Raw genomic sequence first — 18,020 nt, 5'->3', positions numbered from 1 at the left:
TTTAATTGGAAAAAATATGTGTATTTATGAGGTAAATACAGCATATATTATATATTAAAAATAGGGCTTTAGAAAGTTCCGATTTCCTTACTAAAGACCTACAGAAACATTAGCTGACTTGGACTAGATAATCGAATCAGACTCATACTTCCTTAGAAACCCATCTTCTTCTGTTCAGAAAGCGAAAATATTAATATTAATAGAATACTAATAAACTGAGAAAGTTGGCTCCTGCGAAAATAAAATCAAAGCTTTTGCTTCTCAGTTACAAGAGACAAATCATCGCAAATATCGGTGTAATTTCTCATCGGATTGGCCAAGTTATGTGGAACTATATTGTCTATTCACCACAGAGACAACGACGCTCAACTGAATCTAGAATTAATATCCCTGGAAACAGTCTCTTCATTCATTTAAAGCAATCTTATTGGGTTCCACGAAATTTACCCGATCGGGTATCGACGAAACACAATGTTGGAATAAGAATTCTGTTCTCAAGAATAACAATAAATATCTGCGCAACATCCAGTGGTTTAAAACACTGTCTGTCGCAGGCATAGATCGGCATCATACTGACCACCCTCTTCTTTTATAGTCCATCAAATCAAAAACTCGAGTACACACAATAAAATAATGTATGATCTAAGGAAACCGTAAAAACAAACTAAACAAGATAAAACTCATGTTTTGCCTTGAAAAATTTTTCCTGTGTTACGGCAGAGGTTTTTATATTTTTCGTCCTGAACCGAGTCCCAAAAGTTGCATTTCGAGGCTGGTTTATCTCCTTTATCCTGTATTTCTACGCCCTCTTTATAATCCATATCATAATAGCAAGATATGAAATAACAGTGGCTACAAGGACACGTATGTACATGTGTATTATATTTTTATGATAGTATATATGATGCACTTACTCTTTTCCTCCTGTGCAGTCTGCACAATAACCTATGGCACACCCCACGCGCGATGCCTGATCGTGAGTGAGAATTTTGTAAGATTCAGAATTCTCCTCCCTCCATTTTTTGAATGAAGTCGACATAAGAGATTCTAATGATATACGATTTGATCCATCTTGTGTTGCTGTGTTAAGGCCTACTTTCTCAAAACGTGCCGTTTTATGACATTTGCTCGGTTTGCTTGGGCATAAGCCAGTGTATGTGCGAGCCAAGAATGCTAGCTCATTATCCCAAATGAGATTTCGCATACGCGTTGCTTTCAGTTTACCAGCTACTTCATTACGAAACTGATTGTGAGACTCCAAAAACATCCATCTAATTTTAAAAGTCGACGGCATATGCCGTTTAAATGTTCCGCTATTTTCCTGTGTATTTCAAAAAGAAATTTCCTCGCATAGTACAGTAACATATGTATGCGTGTATTAAGTATACTTAGACTTACTATTCCAGATGTGTCACACATTATATGCTTTCCCTTCTCACACCAATCATCGTTGCCGCAGAAATAATTGTAAGCCGCGGTATAGCAATGCGAGTCTAAAACAATTAAGTAAATAATAATCAACTTAAATAAAAAACACATACTAATGATTTCAAAACAACTAGAAACTGAAATTGAAAACTTGCGACATGACATAATAAATCTTTTTATGAAGAGTACATTTACATAAATGTACATATGTATAACAAACCACATCCGCGCGAGGCAGTGAGCAAACTGAAAAATACTATGGGAAATAAAGGCTAGGCTTTTGTTTAAGATAATTTTAAAAATATTTATTAAATATATACTAATAAAACATACATACATATACATATATTAATATCTTAATTTAGCGGAATAATGTCTACTACAAACAATATACTTATATTCAATATATTAAATGGAAACATAAAGATAGACAGATTTTCACAGAAAATCTAAAAACATGTTTGCATTATACATTTTCCTCGACTTAAATTTATAGACAGCAGATATATTTTATTCATATAAATAAGTTCGGCACAGCGCTTATCAATTGAGCATTCGAATTGTATGTAAGTGTATAAGGCCGAGCCTTTGTTCATGTAGGAAATCAATTTTTGACTTCAATTCAATTTTGGTCTAATTATTTACTATTCAACTGAATTAACATCAAAAAGGAAATTTCTTCAGGAATAAAAATAATTTAAACCTGGTGCTTTTTATAAATTGGTAAAAACCTTTGAACATGATTCAACAAATTCTGCGAAAACTAAACCAAGTACTAATTAACACATCTTTACGTATTCTTACAGCTTTTCAATTTTTAACTCTCCTTAACTACATTTATTTGAAATCCAACAACCGCTTCGTCGCACTTAATTATACTAATTTAGGTCTACAAAATATTATGAACTACGCGTACTTCACAATTTACTCTCTTTTATAAATATGTATGTACATATGTATGTAAATGAATGAATGAATGCCTTAACGGAAATATCGTTTACAATTACAAAATGAGAAACTTAAATACAATGTAATGAGTTTAATATAAATTCTGAAGTCTGACATGAGGCAGGCTTTGCAGCTAAATTGCAAAATTTTCTTTATGTCAAAGTGAAATATTACTCCAAATATGAGAGTTTTATAAGGAAAGTCGAAAACTAAATCAATCTCCAGTTGATCAGTAAACAGTGAGAAATTAATCATAACTAATTTCTTCCGTTCAGATGAAAATGCTTCAGCGATGAAAATAAGGAACTTTTAGGCCGCTGCTCGACTCATCATCACGACTTACAATCACGTATGAGCACTTGCTGAAAGTTCTTCCAAACGCAGACACAGCTCCTGTGCCAAGCGCATATGTGTAGCGGCGTTAGCACAAGTCGATGATGCAGCGGAGGATGTGACGGTAGCAGCAGATTCGAGGGGATTAAAATGTGCCATTGCCTCCTGATAGCTGGGACACACACCATGCCATCGAGCTTTGCTATAGGCATGCGACTGTAAAACAAATAAACAGATTAAGATATATGTAGTTATTAAACAATGTTGGATCGCTTATTTATAAATGGGCATTTTATCCCCACAACTGATGATTCTCCTTAATTTTAAAATTGATACACTTCATTTATGTACGTACCATTGTGAAATCACGCTTCCACAGCACACCGCATTGGCCGTCACATAGAGGGCACGGACGCTCTAAGCTGTAGCCTCCACATTCACTGCAGTCGAGGGAAACATGATCATCGGTCCAAGATACGCCACATGTAAAACACGAGCCCATGTGCTGACGCAGTTCCTCAATAGTAAGAACATTATCTACCGAAATTTCCAACGGACTACCCACCAAATCGGATAATGATGAAGACATGCTTATACTGCTGCGTCTGTAAGCAATTTATATAGAAACACATATGTAAGTCATTAGCACAGGACTCTTGTAAATCAACGACAAAAAACTACATTTCCGACAGTGATTTTTTAAGTGGTAGTTGTAAACAACAATAAAAATAAACAAAATTAGGCTTATATTTGACTCCAGAGAAGCTGCTCGTATTGTTCAATTACTTGAATGACATTCTTTCCCAGATCTTGTGCATTCTAATGCCAAATACATATGTATGTATGTTACATATGAACTGTGTCGTTTCTTTTTAATTTACATTTAGAATTCAGTTCCCCAAGCTTACCCCAATGGGCTGCAGATATCGGTGAATTGAGGTCCTTGAACACTTGCTAAAGACATTGTAGTAGGAGCTGCAAGTAAATGTAAAAATATATAGATTAGTTTGATTGATACTTTTCTGGAACCTTTATATAAAATATATATTTATTCTATTAATATTAGTTCTATATACATTAGGAGGGATACGAGGCGCGCTGTTTTGGACTCGGCTATAACCGCGTAAGCGGTGTCTACGCCAGTCAAGAAGAAGAAGAAGATATACATACTATACTATATACATACATATGTATGTACATATGACTAGCTTACAATACAAAATCACTAGTTATGGTGCACGTAAATATTTACATATGTATTTAAGAATTATGACAGTGGTATGTATGTATATAAAATATCTGTTGTTTTACTTGGAAACAAATATATGTATATGACTAGTATAATTGATGTGATCATTAATTAATTAATCGGTTAGTCATTACATTCGCATACACATTCATACATATGCTTACAGTTTGCATGGTTTATCCCAGAAAAGGATTGTACGTATATTTCCATATATGTACATATGTACATACACTCATTCATACAGACATTCGACTTCATAAGAAAAAAACTCTCGAGAGAGAGCAAAGTAATTATTTGAAATAATAATTCAGAGGACAAATACACTTCTTAAATCAATGACGGGAATAACTGTACGAATTTCATTGAAATGATTTGTGCATGTACATACATACATACTATGTACATACATATATAAACAATTGATATGTGCTGGTTTTTCAGGAAAATTCAACAGCACTGCTGTCCGTGTAATAAATATCACATAACAGGCTTGCAAATGACAACTGAAATATTGGTATCAACAGTTTTAGCGAACGCTCCCAACGACCGCTAATAATAATGAACACGATATTTCATAAATACACACATATGTACATATGTACATACTTAAATATGAATGTTCGACAACACGTAACGTATGTAGGTATGTATATATGTAACGTACAAAATTCACTGAACTCTAAAATGGATGACCTTTCAATTTTCAAATTAAGCATACATACATATTTATGTATGTATGCACTCGCATGTACAATACGTAGAAATTTTACAAATGTATTTCGCCTATATGTATGCAATAAATGGTTTGACCCTGAAGGCTTATGCTAAAACAAAGAAATATACATATACATATATGTACATTCTTTGAATTGTGACGAATAAAAAGAAAGGAAATGATCTTAATCGTCAATATCTGAAAGAAGCAATGTAGTTGCCTATACATATTCATACATGTATGTATTTATATCTACTACGTATATGTAAGTGTGTAAAATAGCCTGGGAATGAGGCAAAAGCAAGGTGCAGACATTCAATCGCCTTAGGTTAGACAAACATTGCAGCAACAATGTACAATGTATGCACGTATTTGCAACAATTAACAGTCGGATACTCCAGCAGCAGACTCGTTAATTACTGATTCGCAATGGCCGAGTAAATAAACAAAAACTGGTAAAATGCAGTTAACGTTTTTGCAAAACTAGGTTGGGTTTTCACTTCAAACGTTGTTGTTGTCAAATTATGTATCAATATATATTTCGGTATATACATAAGTACATATGTAAAGAGATATGAAAGTTTTTTTCCAATAGTGAGCGTCACTCGGCTGCCGTTTCTTGTATATAAAACAAAAAACGCTAGTACTCTACAACAAAAACCGTTTGAAAATTTAAGCTTACTGTGGTACTCCAAGGGGAACCCTGATTTTATGCAAAGCTGTAGTGCTCATTATAATTTGGATATATGTATGTACATATGTAAGTGTTATGTTCATTTTAGATTGCTCATACATATGTACAATTATTGAGGGTGTTTTAATTTATTTAATAAACTATGTATGGCTAAATTGTCGTCCGTTAGAACATAACAAGTTATGTTACTCAATACACCGGAAGAGTAAAGATTTAACCAGATTTATCCAGAAATAGTTTTCAAAAATTGTTCTGTTACTATTTTTTCTGAAAGGTTTTTTGTTGGCAAACTGATAAAACTGCCAAAGAACAGAAGCGACGGTTTAATTAATAAGTAAATGATTATTGTGTACTTTTAAATACAAACAATTTTTAATAACGGAATATACTTTATCGTGTATAAAAAACCGAAACCCCCTTATTCATCATCAAATATGTAAGCGAAACCAGAAAGCGTTGACATCAATTTTGTTGGTACTGCTATCCCGCTCTCCCGCTCGGAGCGTATTTGTGTTTATAATTTCAGCTAAAAATACAACGTGGAAACTACACGATCGCTTCACTGTTTCATTGTTTGCACAGTTTTTGTTTTTATTATATTTTAGATTGTGGAGAGGGAGGGAGTGGGAAGGTTTCCTTAGCTGGAAGTTTGCAGTTGCTCTTTCTACACTGTTGCTTCTCTTTATTTAATATTTGCATATTCACTTGACGTCAACGGCAACTGTATTCTTAAAAATTATCCTCGTCATCAACGCGAAATAACAAATGTATATATACACAGCAATGTACCATGTGGTTACCTAAGACAACAAGAGATATTTCTGACTTTTATGGGGCGATCTCGATGCTACTTTATGCAGAGTAAACAGAGCTCCACTTGTATGTATGTTGGGTAGGAAGGTATGATTTTGGCAATTGAAAAATATGAACTCTGACAAATCCGATAAAAACAATTGAAACTGTACTGAAGCATTGGTCACATTGTTTGATCCGTCCAAAACGCACTGGAATCACTGCTTTGCCTTCGATTCGGAATGAATGCATATGGCGTCAAAACATGGAACTAGGAGTGTAGGAACTTTCTTATTTGTGCAATTTTATATACATATGTAGATGGGCTAGTTGAAAGGTAAAAGTGGGGACCTGTTGCGTTTATTATTTTACGTATATGTATACACAGTATGTACATAGTTAAGGTGAACTGAAACTATTGCCCGTTTAGTCACACATAACTACAATACATAACAACGCAACTATGTACAGATTGTACTCTTACGTATTGTATGTGTACTCAGTCGTTTCCATTTAAAATTGAATAACACTACTACACTAATAAGTCAGATATACTTATACATATATGTATGTATGTATGTATTTACGGGTATACTCGTTCATAGAACTTGGCGGAGATTGAGAGGGGTTAAAAATGTGTGACTTTAAAAAATTCTATTCGTTTGTTTCCAGCAATTATTTCAAATTGCCAACATTTTACACTTTAACTATTTACGCTTTTATGTAACCCCGTAATTGTTCTATGCACTATGTACGAAATAGTACTTACAGTTATGAGTTTTGATTTTAAAATGGATTCTAATTGCTTCACTTCCTTTGGAGTATTGTTGATTTACTAACTGCTGACTTGTTCACTTTGTTGACACGAACTTTCCGCTTATTACAATATGCTTTTATTATCAACACAATTATCAAATTGGATTTTTATAAAGAACTGTACTTTGTTAAATTTTTCATATTTCTATTATAGGAGTATAAAACATTAAACACTTTGGTTATTTTGGATGAACAATTTTATAACTTTTTCCGTCCACTCAAACTTATTTAAAGTCTCTGTTTCTCCACTCAATTGATTTTGGTTCTATTCGTTAGCTGATTGCTGCCTTTTTACGAGTATTCCACGCCAGTTGGCAAGCGCTACAAACACGACCCAACTCAAAAGACTGAAATCATATGTTGCGTGCGGCTGACTTTTATGAAATTTCGCCTGACAACGTAGTCATGGTCTACAGCTGGTTACGCTGTGGGCGCCGACATACATACACACTCATGTACCCGTAAACATGTATTTAGCAAATTGTTGTGGCGTAAAGCATATATATATGTATATATATGCACACAATTCACATGTATGCATGTACGACTGCACACAAATCAAGTTTCCAAATTCGCAAATATTTACGTTTAAGCATGTGTGTGAGCGTCAGACGTAAATATACAAATACATATACATAAATCAAGATGTACATATGTATGAATATCGTAAATGCATTAGAGACTTTAGCAGTGGGGAGCTGGTAAGCTGATGTAAGGAAATGCAGGCGGCAGACGTGTAGTATGAGTGATCGGTTATTTTATAAGCATTGTGAATAAATAAATATGTACGTAGACAAACGGAGAGAAAGACGAAAACCGATCAAAACACGAAACGATGTGTGATAACTTCAATACCATGGAAATATAAAATCTCTGACAATTTATATATGCGTATATTCGCGGAATGTTAATTTTGATTTGATGTGGTGATGTGGGCACGCGTGCCTGGCATGATGACACCAAAGACAATTTCACGAATTGTTTTTGTTTTAAGTATGGAGATTATTTCAAGGGATTTTCGTATTAGTAAGCAGTGCATTTCATCTACGATGTTCAAAAACAAGTATATTTGAAATGTTATTATGAAAATGAGGCACAGAGACAAACGATAATAACTGAAAGAACAAACAAAGTCAACATGTTAGGAATGCATTGTACATTGATAAGAGTTTAGAGCAAAAGTCATACATATAAAGAGAGAGAGTGACACGAGAGCAGACACTAATAAACCACGCCACACGCTGACCAAATCATACCGCGCCACACGTCTCATCATCTACTACACATTAACATACATACATACATGTGTACATAGGTATGCATGTCAATATGTAAATAAAATACCAGTCACCTTTTACAATTTTAGATTTATCAATGCCTTATAATACTTATGAATTATCTACAAATGCGCATATGTACATATGTATGTATGCATGTATGCTTTTCTTGTGAATGAATGAATCAGCTGTGAGCGAAACGATGAATCCTATCTAACTTTGACACATATCGTTTATGTATATATCAAAAAAAGACTGTGTGTGTACTTCAGCTTAACACAACATCCGTTTCGTTATCATACTATGTATTGTTTCGATACTGCACGATTAGTTGACATCAGGTGTGGGTACATATACATATGTACACATTTCTATATTTATATTTATATTTGAACTTAAGCTGAAAACATAAAAATACGACGATTAGTAACATGACAAATGTACACCTATAATACTTTTATACACAGGTTCGCTCTAAACTCGACTAATAACATTCGACTAAACCTGTATGTATCAATGTATGTGCATGTAAATCCCCTGCTTGTAAACAAAATCATATTTCAGAATTTGGAGCCCAATATTTAATTAATTGAAACAAAAATAGTTAATGGTGAGGTAATAATTGGATGAGTGAAACAATTAATTTAGATCGGTGGAAAATATACCGAGTAAGATAATTCAATTGTCGATAATGTCAAACCCTGCAGCCTTTTTCTTTATTAGAAGAACTTTTTATAAACATATTTATGTTTTAAGTATGATTGGGTGCATTATAAATAACTGTGTTTTCTTAATAATAATAAGCTATGCATGCACTATTAATAATAATAAACCAATGTACATACATATGTATTTATACAGTTGATGGGTAACTTAACACTATCAATACTTATTTATTAACCCTCTAGTGCATATGCCTGCCTACAGACGGGGTGTTTTCAAAATCAGATATAAAATATTTCTTTTAATATTAAAATTCGGATTTTTTTTCAAAAGAACGCTTAAAGTTCAACTTACGTAATGGTTTTTTCAGATTGGCAATACTACTTCTAGTTTTGACGTACTGTCAATTTGAAGTGACAGATTAGCACTTTCCCGCCAATTTAATTATTTTTGCAATCAACACAATTTTCTGAACAACAAGAAATATAAATTCTTGTGTCGTTTCAAGTTGAAAAAAATACTTACGGGTGTGGAATTTTGTGCTCTTTATGATAGTGTTCGATTTATAATAAAAAAACTAATAGCAGGTGAGTAAATTCGAAAATATTGAACTCCGCCTTGAGGCGGACTCATGCATTGCGCTGCCTACCTTTTTCAAGTAAAATGAAATATTTGTGATACAATTGAAAATTTTTCTTATTTTATTATTGAATAATAATCAGATATGTCGCGTTATTCTAAGACCCATATGACGGATGAAGAAATTCGACAATATTTCGAAGAGTCGCAATTGGTAACTGATACTTCCGACAATGAATGCGATTTTGATAGTGACGATTCTGATATGGATCCAACCTACTCACTACCGGAAAATGATACGATCATTGATGCAATGCTAAACTCCTCAGAAATGATGCGAAACGCAATCGAATGCAGTTTGAATGTGACAGACTTTGAAGAAAATGCTGAAATAATTGAGCTGCCACCGATTCCTCCATTGCCTGTTTGTGACGTTACTTCTAGTGTATTCTTACCGTCGACAGTGACACGTTCTGTGCACAAAGCATTAGAATCGCAAGAAAAAATCGGAGTCCTACCAGCTGCAAGTGATTTGAGAAACGATATGAGTGCGATAAGATCGATTCTTTGGAAGAAGAAAAAACTTCAGCTGAGTGTTGCAGATTTGGCTTTTCAAGGCCAGGACATGCCGGATTTTTTAAAATGTTTAAAAACACCTTACGACTGCTTTGCATATTTTGTGACCGAAGACTTTCTGAAGGTAATTTCTAATATATAACAGTTTATTAAATTTTTAATAAAAATTTTGCAGGCAATAGCCTTACAGATGAACTTGTATGCCAAGCAAAAAGATATATCTTCAAAGTTTTGTATCGATCACCAAGAGCTGCGTAAGTTTTTGGGAATATTGTTGTTTACGTCTGTTTATCGCTTTCCTAACAGTCGCTCATATTGGGGACAATACGGATTAGATCCGATACGTTTATCCATGACATGCAATCGATTTGAAGAAATTAGAAACCACTTGCATTTCAATAATGATGCGTCTCGTATAGAGAAAGGTCAACCTGGTTATGACCTCTTGTATAAAATAAGGCCGCTAGTAAAACATTTCAACCAACGTTTTTCTTCAGTTCCAATGCGGCAGAGACTTTGCGTTGATGAGCAAATGTGTGCCACGAAAATGAGTGGAAACCCAGTGAGGCAATATATGCCAGCAAAACCTCACAAATGGGGAGCGAAACTATTCGTGATTTGCGATTCCTTTGGATATTCGTATTCCTTTGAAGTTTATTGTGGCGCCGGCGATAACAAAATTTTGCCAAATTGTCCAGATCTTGGTGCTGCATCCAATGTTGTAGTTAGGTTGTCACAAGTCATACCAAACAATGCCAATCATATTATTTACTTTGACAACTTTTATACCTCATTGGGATTGCTATTATATATGAGAAGTCGCGGAATTCACAGTTTAGGTACAGTGCGAGGAAATCGAGTACCAAATATAAAACTTTCCACAGACGCAGAGCTGCAATCAAAAAAAGTAGCACGTGGGTATAATGAAGAATACGTGGGAAGTGTTTTTGGAGTAGACATAAGCAGCGTTTTGTGGTACGACACAAGAGCAGTTCGTCTGTTATCCACCTACGTAGGAACAGATGCAATTGTACATAATGAAAGTTCATATTCCTTAAAGGCAAATCGTTGGGATCGAAAATTGAAACAAAATGTTGAGGTGGATTGTCCAGCTATTGTGAAAGAATACAACCAGCATATGGGTGGTGTGGATTTGGTTGACGGATTGATTGGTCGATACCACATAAAAATGAAAACCAGAAAATGGACAAATAAATTATTTTACCACATGCTGGACGTGAGTATGGTGAATGCATATTGTCTTTATAACCGACTAAATAAGGACGTCCTAAAGTGTAAACTTCCTGACTTCAGATCAGAAGTGGCAGAAACACTTTGTTTGATTGGTTCGACAAAACCTGTAAAACGTGGTCGTCCATCGTCTTTAACACCTCCACCAAAAGCTAAAAAGACGTATCACCTATCAGAAAATATAAGATACGATCAAATAGGACACTGGTGTAAGTTTTTGGACCGCTCAGGCAAAAAAATGTGCAAATTTCGTGGATGCAAATCAGAAACTCAGGCATTTTGCATTAAATGTAAAATTAATTTATGCAATTCAACGGCAAAAGATTGTTTTTTCAAATATCACAATAAAGAAGAAATGAAAACATAAATTTATATGAACATTTTAATGCATAGGTCCGCCTTGAGGCGGATTACCTTATTTTACCTGTAAAAGGTACACAAATTGACAAATCGAAAAACTAACATCAGATTCGTCTTCACAGACCTGAATATAGTCTAATATAAAAATCACAGTCGAAACAAAAATTCATGCATTAGAGGGTTAAGAAGCTGCGATTGCTGCCAACCTCGACTGTGATTTTTTTTTTTCTTTTTCTTAGTTCGATTCTTGGGGAATCGGGTGATTTTCCACGCATGCACAATTTCAAGCGGAATTTTAATTATTTGTACAAAGTTGTCGCAAAGTATGTAACAAAATTTTTCCATATTTATATTAACAGTGTGTGCAAAAAAATAGCCTATATAATTTCATAACTTTTTCGGAACAACATTTATCGAATAAACTTGCACTTCACTTGTTCGAATGAATTTTCGGATCAAGAAACGGAGGTAAGGCACGATCGTAAAGTTAATTCATACTACTTTGTGCTTTTCTTCCAACAATTGTGTAAATTACTTAAACAAGAGGTTCGGGGTTTATAATCGATTTAAAAGATTGTGCGGTTCAGACACCAAATCTCAATTCGAGATTTTATGGATTAAGATTAAGAATGTTTTTGATATTGTTAGACTAAATATTAATATTAGATTTGATAAATTATTTTATTTATTTTCCGTGGTGGCATATTTTTCCAACACTGTACGAGTTTATATATATCCTGCTTACACATACCCACATACATATGTATGTTCACACATTAATGGCATATTGATAGGGATTAGGTAATGTTATACGGGAATAATTTATTGACGGTAGGTTAACGATCACACTTGTATTCATTATACATTCTAGCAACACTGTTCGAGCCGATTCTAGAATCGAAAATTTCCTTGCAATATTATACTCCTCGACATTGGATGATTTGCCCGTGTCGGTTATTAATAAAAACTCTAATAACATAATATTTATATTTGAGTAATCAGATTTCAATACTTGATGGGTTTAAATACGTATGGACATGAATACATAAGCCTTTCTATACGCATGTGCTTATTTAACTTTAGAAATAACACTTTAACTTATTTATTGCACGTACATATGTACATACATATATTCACTATAACTCTTTGGTGTTAATTCACCTCACTCCAGAGATCGTACCATTAAAACCATAAATTTTCTTTATTCTAGTATTTTGGACATTAACAATACGCTTTTCAGTCCAATCGAATTGGATACACGTATAGGAGAATTACAATGGAAATATGAATATAACTATGAAAACTATTAAATTCTGTGCAACATGTTGCGAGAGTTTAAAAAGATTTACCACCATTGAATGATTTGTTGTTGTATTGCTTAAAGCATGAAATAGCAATGGATGATCCTTTCAAATTAAAATAATTTTTTATATTTTCATTTATATTCACATATGTACATATGGCATACATAAATTGTATCATAAGACGCCAAAGAGTTTGAAAATAGATGTTTATGGTATATATTTTTAGCGAACAAATTATATTTAAAACCATGTGTATATCATTGCATACATATATAAAAGTTAAAAATAAATTGTGCTTGTGATCTTCTTCTCGTGATTTTTACGTTTAGATATGCGTATGCACATATGAACATATGATGTAGGTATTGTACGTGTATTGTCATTGAACTGGTTCACCAAATTAAAAGCCATCTTATTCGAAAGCTTTTCGTTGGTTTCTGTTGATTTGTAACATGGTGTTTTTCTTATTTTTTTGCTATAGGAACAAAAAATAAAACCACCGTATACCAATTGTTGTTTATTTTTTCTTTTCTATAAATTATAATCTAAATCTAACCCGAGTTTTTGAGCTATACTGTACTCAAGAATATGAGCGGATTTTGTTTTCAGATTTTGTCATATTTTCGATCGCCTTCCGTACATTTTATGCACATTTGAAATTTCTGAGTGGGACACTGTGTCAGAAGTACTTATATAAATACGAGTAGACAACTACATATCTTTTGTATTTGCGGCGGGGAATTCGTAAAATACTGAATTAGTTCTATACAAGTGGTAATTGATTATATACTTACAGTAAATACGTTATCACAGATTGATTTCGCATTAGTTTTTTATTCGCTCGTCGGCGCCAGCGATAACTTGAGTAAAACTAAAATGTCTTCATGAAATGAGAAGGTCTTTTGGTAATATCCAAAGGCTCGATATTTTAAACAATATCTTTGAAAATTACTTTAGCAGTTAAATATTCATATGAGATTATAGAAATAAAACTAAATTATGAAGTAGTTAACTGATAGTGTAATACGTCAGTTACATAATACATATTTCCTGAAAATCAGTTACATAGTTACGTTCCCATAATATGTATATTCCAATGGGAATTCATATACATATATACATACATACATCTATATGTCACACTTTTATACAATGATCATCACATGACCACCTCAGATTTTTTCCGCTCGTGCAAATCGACATAATAATCGCGTGAGCACACAAATTAAAACCACGGTTTAAATGCAATAATAATGGAATATGTCAACAATTCAACGATCGCCAACACACGCATGATTAGCAAAACAAATATGTGTATATTGAAATAACAGGACGGATATTTAGTTATACAAACATATGCATGTACATCCGACAGAGGGAGTATATTGTTGGAATCTAGCAACAATTTGGTGTCTGGAATAGATAAGATTTATGGATATTTTGATATATGGGAAATAAGGCAGCCATTGACTGATGCGATAAAAAGACGTTAATCGCTCCCATTTATATAGTTACTAGTCATTAGAGTAATCAATTCAAGTTGAGTGGGAATCATATGACCACTGTTAAACAAACATCTAATTCCCAAATTTAATTACAATTACGACACAATCGAATACTACACCGTTCCTTGAGATTGGAGCTCGTAAGAAGAGTTGTTCTGCTGAATAAGTAACTGCGTTCTAAACTGTGTGAAGGGAAATTGAAAAGTCAAAGTTTCATTTGATTTAGTTAATAGTCAGAGTTCTTGTTTAAAAATTGATGTTGTCTATAAGTAAAAATCTGACGAAATTAAAAATGGAATAAACATCGCATATATTTGATTTAGTTTTTTAAAAAATGTATAATAGTTACATTTGAAGTAGAAGCAAAACAAAGATTAAATGACTTGCACTATTGGCATAAATAGGAATTAAGTATGTCTTTTAATGTTAATTATTTATTTAACGTTATATAATTATACATATATTATCAAACATTAACCGTGTATTGTGTTTGGGATTGAAATTCACATAATTTTATTTTGTATTTTTGACGGATATAAATTTAATAGGATTATGTTTCTTACGTTACTTACCTTTCATATTCAGTGAATTTAACTTGCTGGAGTTGTCTGTATATTCTACGATAAGTGGATGGGCTATTAGAGTGTCTGTCCTTGTGCTAAGAGCATTTTCAACGCCAGATGATGCGCTACAGAAATCTGGATCATCAGCATCGAAAGTAACATTGGCTTCCCACTCTGAAACTCCATTACCGTTTCCTGTGGGCCGATTTTTCATCTAAATAATTTAAAGATTAATAATATCTATACTATTATTATAAATAGGAAAGATTTGTATGTATGTTTGTATTGAATAAACTCAAAAACTACTGTGCCGATTTCAAAAATTCTTTCACCATTGGAAAGCTACATACACTCTGAGTAAAATGTATGTGATTGGCGTTGCAACCATTTAGCCGGTTATAGCCGTGATAGTGCGTCACTTCTCTCTCTCCTTCGCAGTTCGACGCCAGTTGGAGATCCCAAGTGTAACCAGGTCGCTCTCCACTTGGTCCCTCCAACGGAGTGGAGACCTTCACCCTCCTCGGCTTCCTCTGGCGGGTACTGCATCGAATAGAATGGAGTGTTTTCGTCCATTCGGACAACATAACCGTAGCCGCTGTCTTTTTATTCGCTGAACTATGTCAATGTCGTTGTATAGCTCGTACAGTTCATCGTTCCATGTCTGCGGTATTCGCCGTTGCCTATGTTCTGAGGACCATAAATCTTGCACAAAATTTTCCTCTCGAAAACTCCTAGTGTCGTCAAAGTAGCACCTTTTGGCAAGAGTGATTCTGGATTTCGAGGCTGACATTGATCGTGTTGTTGATGCAGGTTCCCAGGTATACGAAATTATCTACGACTTCGAAGTTATGACTGTCAACAGTGACGTGGGAGCCAAGACGCGAATGCGCTGACTGTTTGTTTGACCCATTCGCTTCGCTTCCTTATCCAGGCGGGAAAAAGCAGAACTAAGGGCGCGGTTGTTGCTTCCGATGATATCAATATCATCGGCATACGCCAGGAGCTGTACACTCTTATAGAAGATTGTACCTTCTCTATTTAGATCTGCAGCTTGTATTATTTTTCTACCATCAAGTTAAAGAAGTCACACGATGGTGAGTCACCTTGTCTGAAACCTCGTTCGGTATCGAACGGCTCGGAGAGGTCCTTCCCAGTCATGACGGAGCTTTTGGTGTTGCTCAACGTCAACTTACACAGCCGTATTGGTTTTGCGGGGATACCAAATTCAGACATCGCGGCATAAAGGCAACGCCTTTTCGTGCTGTCGAAAGCAGCCTTCATATCGACAAAAAGGTGGTGTGTATACGCTTGATAGAACCTTATAGGCGATATTTAAGAGGCTTATCCCACGGTAATTGGCACAGATTGTGAGAGAATCTTAATCTTAAACTGAAAATTGTCTTCTCATTCGCATAACAATAGCATGCCAGATAGTCGAGTAACGAGCACTCGCAGTTATCAGTTCTTTGCCGCCGTATTTGAATAGCTCGGCCGGTAATCTATCCGCCCCCTCTGCTTTGTTGTTCTTCAAGCGAGTAATTGCTATTCGAATTTCCTCTTGGTTGGGTAATGGAACCTGACTAGAGAGACTATATTTATTGCCAGAATCTCAACTTTCTGGAAATAGTTCTCAGGTGAGGGTATCAAAAAGACTCCGTGATGGAGAATTTTAATCTGAAACTGAAAATTGTCTTCTCATTCGCATAACAATAGCTTCCAGATAGTCGAGTAACGAGCACTCGCAGCTGCTTGCTGAACGAAATTTCAAAACCTCCCAAGTACAAGGTCGCACTAGGGCGTCGAGCTCTGAACGTTTCACGCCTTCATAATAAGAAAGAATAACAACGGACACCAAAGACTAGAGGTCGTAATCAAATTTTAGCTCATTGCAAATAAAATATAATCCACAAGAAACGGGAAATATGTATGGAAGATTGTGTATAAGTGTGCAAAAACTTATAACTTTTAAAATGTTTGTATAAAACCGTGCGAAGCCGGAGCGGTCTGCTAGTATTATATAAAAACGATAGTTATATATTTAACATATGCACATATATAATGAGACTGTAAAATCAATTATTGATAAGAATTTTTAAATTAAAATAATACTAAATAATAGTAGTATATATGTACATATATGTACAGTGATCCCCGCTTCAGTGGCAATATTTTGCGTCATCGTTGTTTTTTCTCTAGATTTTCATATCAAGTGCTTAAGTGCCTTTCCCGCTTAAATGCCCGCCACATATACAAAATCGTTTGCAATTTTCCTCTTTTAAGTGTCCTTTAATATTTTTCACATTGCACTGAGTATTGTTAAAAGGAAAACAACATATGCATAGTTTTGTAATGTTTTTTCCACATTTATTGTTATTAATATGTAGTAAGTGTGCTACTGAGTGAAAGCATCTGCGCATAAAACTAAGATTTGGAATACAGTTCATATGGTTTTGATAAATGTATAACTACCAATTACACATGAATGTATGTGCGTATGTACACAGTATATATGTGGATTGCACCATCCCCGACATAACATATCTAAATCGATACGACCTTGACTTAAACGATTTTAACCATTTAGCTTAATCAAAGTACTTACGGTAGAATAAATCCTTTTTTACTTCAATTGGTATTACTGTCGTGTTGTTGGTGACCGTTTTTGATGATTTGGTGAATAATAAAAACATATGCACTGAGTCACCGCAATACGCAAAGTTATATTGTCCTCGGAGTTACATCTTTATGCCATTAAGAATAATAAATTGCATAAATGTTATCAAAACTGAGGAAAGTGACACGCAGCTTTAACTTTTCTTGCAGAAAATAACACAAAACAAAATTAACAACTTCTCAACCAAAAACAATTTTGCGAACAGGGTTTCATTGACACATATAATAGTACTGCTATCGATTACTGCAAAAATCGGTTAATCGAAAAGTCAAACTTAACAACTGCAGTATGTG

General features: G+C 34.2%; 2 protein-coding genes across 3 annotated transcripts; both read right to left on the bottom strand.

Annotated features, from left to right (window-relative positions):
* Positions 1 to 617: 617 nt before the first annotated feature.
* LOC105209620 (uncharacterized) lies at positions 618 to 1,773 on the bottom strand. Its single transcript, XM_011180122.3, has 3 exons — positions 1,399 to 1,773; positions 915 to 1,321; positions 618 to 852 (listed from the first exon to the last, which is right to left on the bottom strand). The coding sequence occupies exons 1-3, from the start codon at positions 1,771 to 1,773 to the stop codon at positions 681 to 683; spliced, it is 954 nt and encodes a 317-aa protein (XP_011178424.3). The 3' UTR covers positions 618 to 680.
* A 693-nt stretch (positions 1,774 to 2,466) lies between these two features.
* LOC105209618 (protein pinocchio) lies at positions 2,467 to 17,881 on the bottom strand. 2 transcript variants are annotated; one of them, XM_011180121.3, is made up of 5 exons: positions 17,656 to 17,881; positions 15,063 to 15,267; positions 3,618 to 3,684; positions 3,065 to 3,314; positions 2,467 to 2,925 (listed from the first exon to the last, which is right to left on the bottom strand). In XM_011180121.3, the coding sequence occupies exons 2-5, from the start codon at positions 15,265 to 15,267 to the stop codon at positions 2,722 to 2,724; spliced, it is 726 nt and encodes a 241-aa protein (XP_011178423.1). In that variant the 5' UTR covers positions 17,656 to 17,881; the 3' UTR covers positions 2,467 to 2,721. The 2 variants fall into 2 exon arrangements, with proteins under 2 accessions (XP_011178423.1, XP_028894563.1); XM_029038730.2 differs by lacking the exons at positions 15,063 to 15,267; positions 17,656 to 17,881 and adding an exon at positions 6,929 to 7,334.
* Between the last annotated feature and the right edge of the window lie 139 nt (positions 17,882 to 18,020).

The sequence above is a fragment of the Zeugodacus cucurbitae genome, chromosome 3 (genome assembly GCF_028554725.1).
Source record: "Zeugodacus cucurbitae isolate PBARC_wt_2022May chromosome 3, idZeuCucr1.2, whole genome shotgun sequence".
NCBI classification, from domain to species: Eukaryota; Metazoa; Arthropoda; class Insecta; order Diptera; family Tephritidae; genus Zeugodacus; species Zeugodacus cucurbitae.
This window is presented reverse-complemented; position numbering and strand designations above follow the sequence as displayed.

Bases quoted from the DNA above. Each gene is read 5' to 3' on its own strand.
- LOC105209618 (XM_011180121.3), bottom strand. From the start codon at position 15,267: ATGAAAAATCGGCCCACAGGAAACGGTAATGGAGTTTCAGAGTGGGAA. The intron at 3,685-15,062 runs GTAAGTAACGTA...ATTTACTTGCAG, and splicing joins AAATTCACTGAATATGAAAG to CTCCTACTACAATGTCTTTA. The intron at 3,315-3,617 runs GTAAGCTTGGGG...AATTGCTTACAG, and splicing joins GATATCTGCAGCCCATTGGG to ACGCAGCAGTATAAGCATGT.
- LOC105209620 (XM_011180122.3), bottom strand. From the start codon at position 1,773: ATGTATATGTATGTATGTTTTATTAGTATATATTTAATAAATATTTTT. The intron at 1,322-1,398 runs GTAAGTCTAAGT...TGAAATACACAG, and splicing joins TGTGTGACACATCTGGAATA to GAAAATAGCGGAACATTTAA. The intron at 853-914 runs GTAAGTGCATCA...GTGTCCTTGTAG, and splicing joins GACTGCACAGGAGGAAAAGA to CCACTGTTATTTCATATCTT.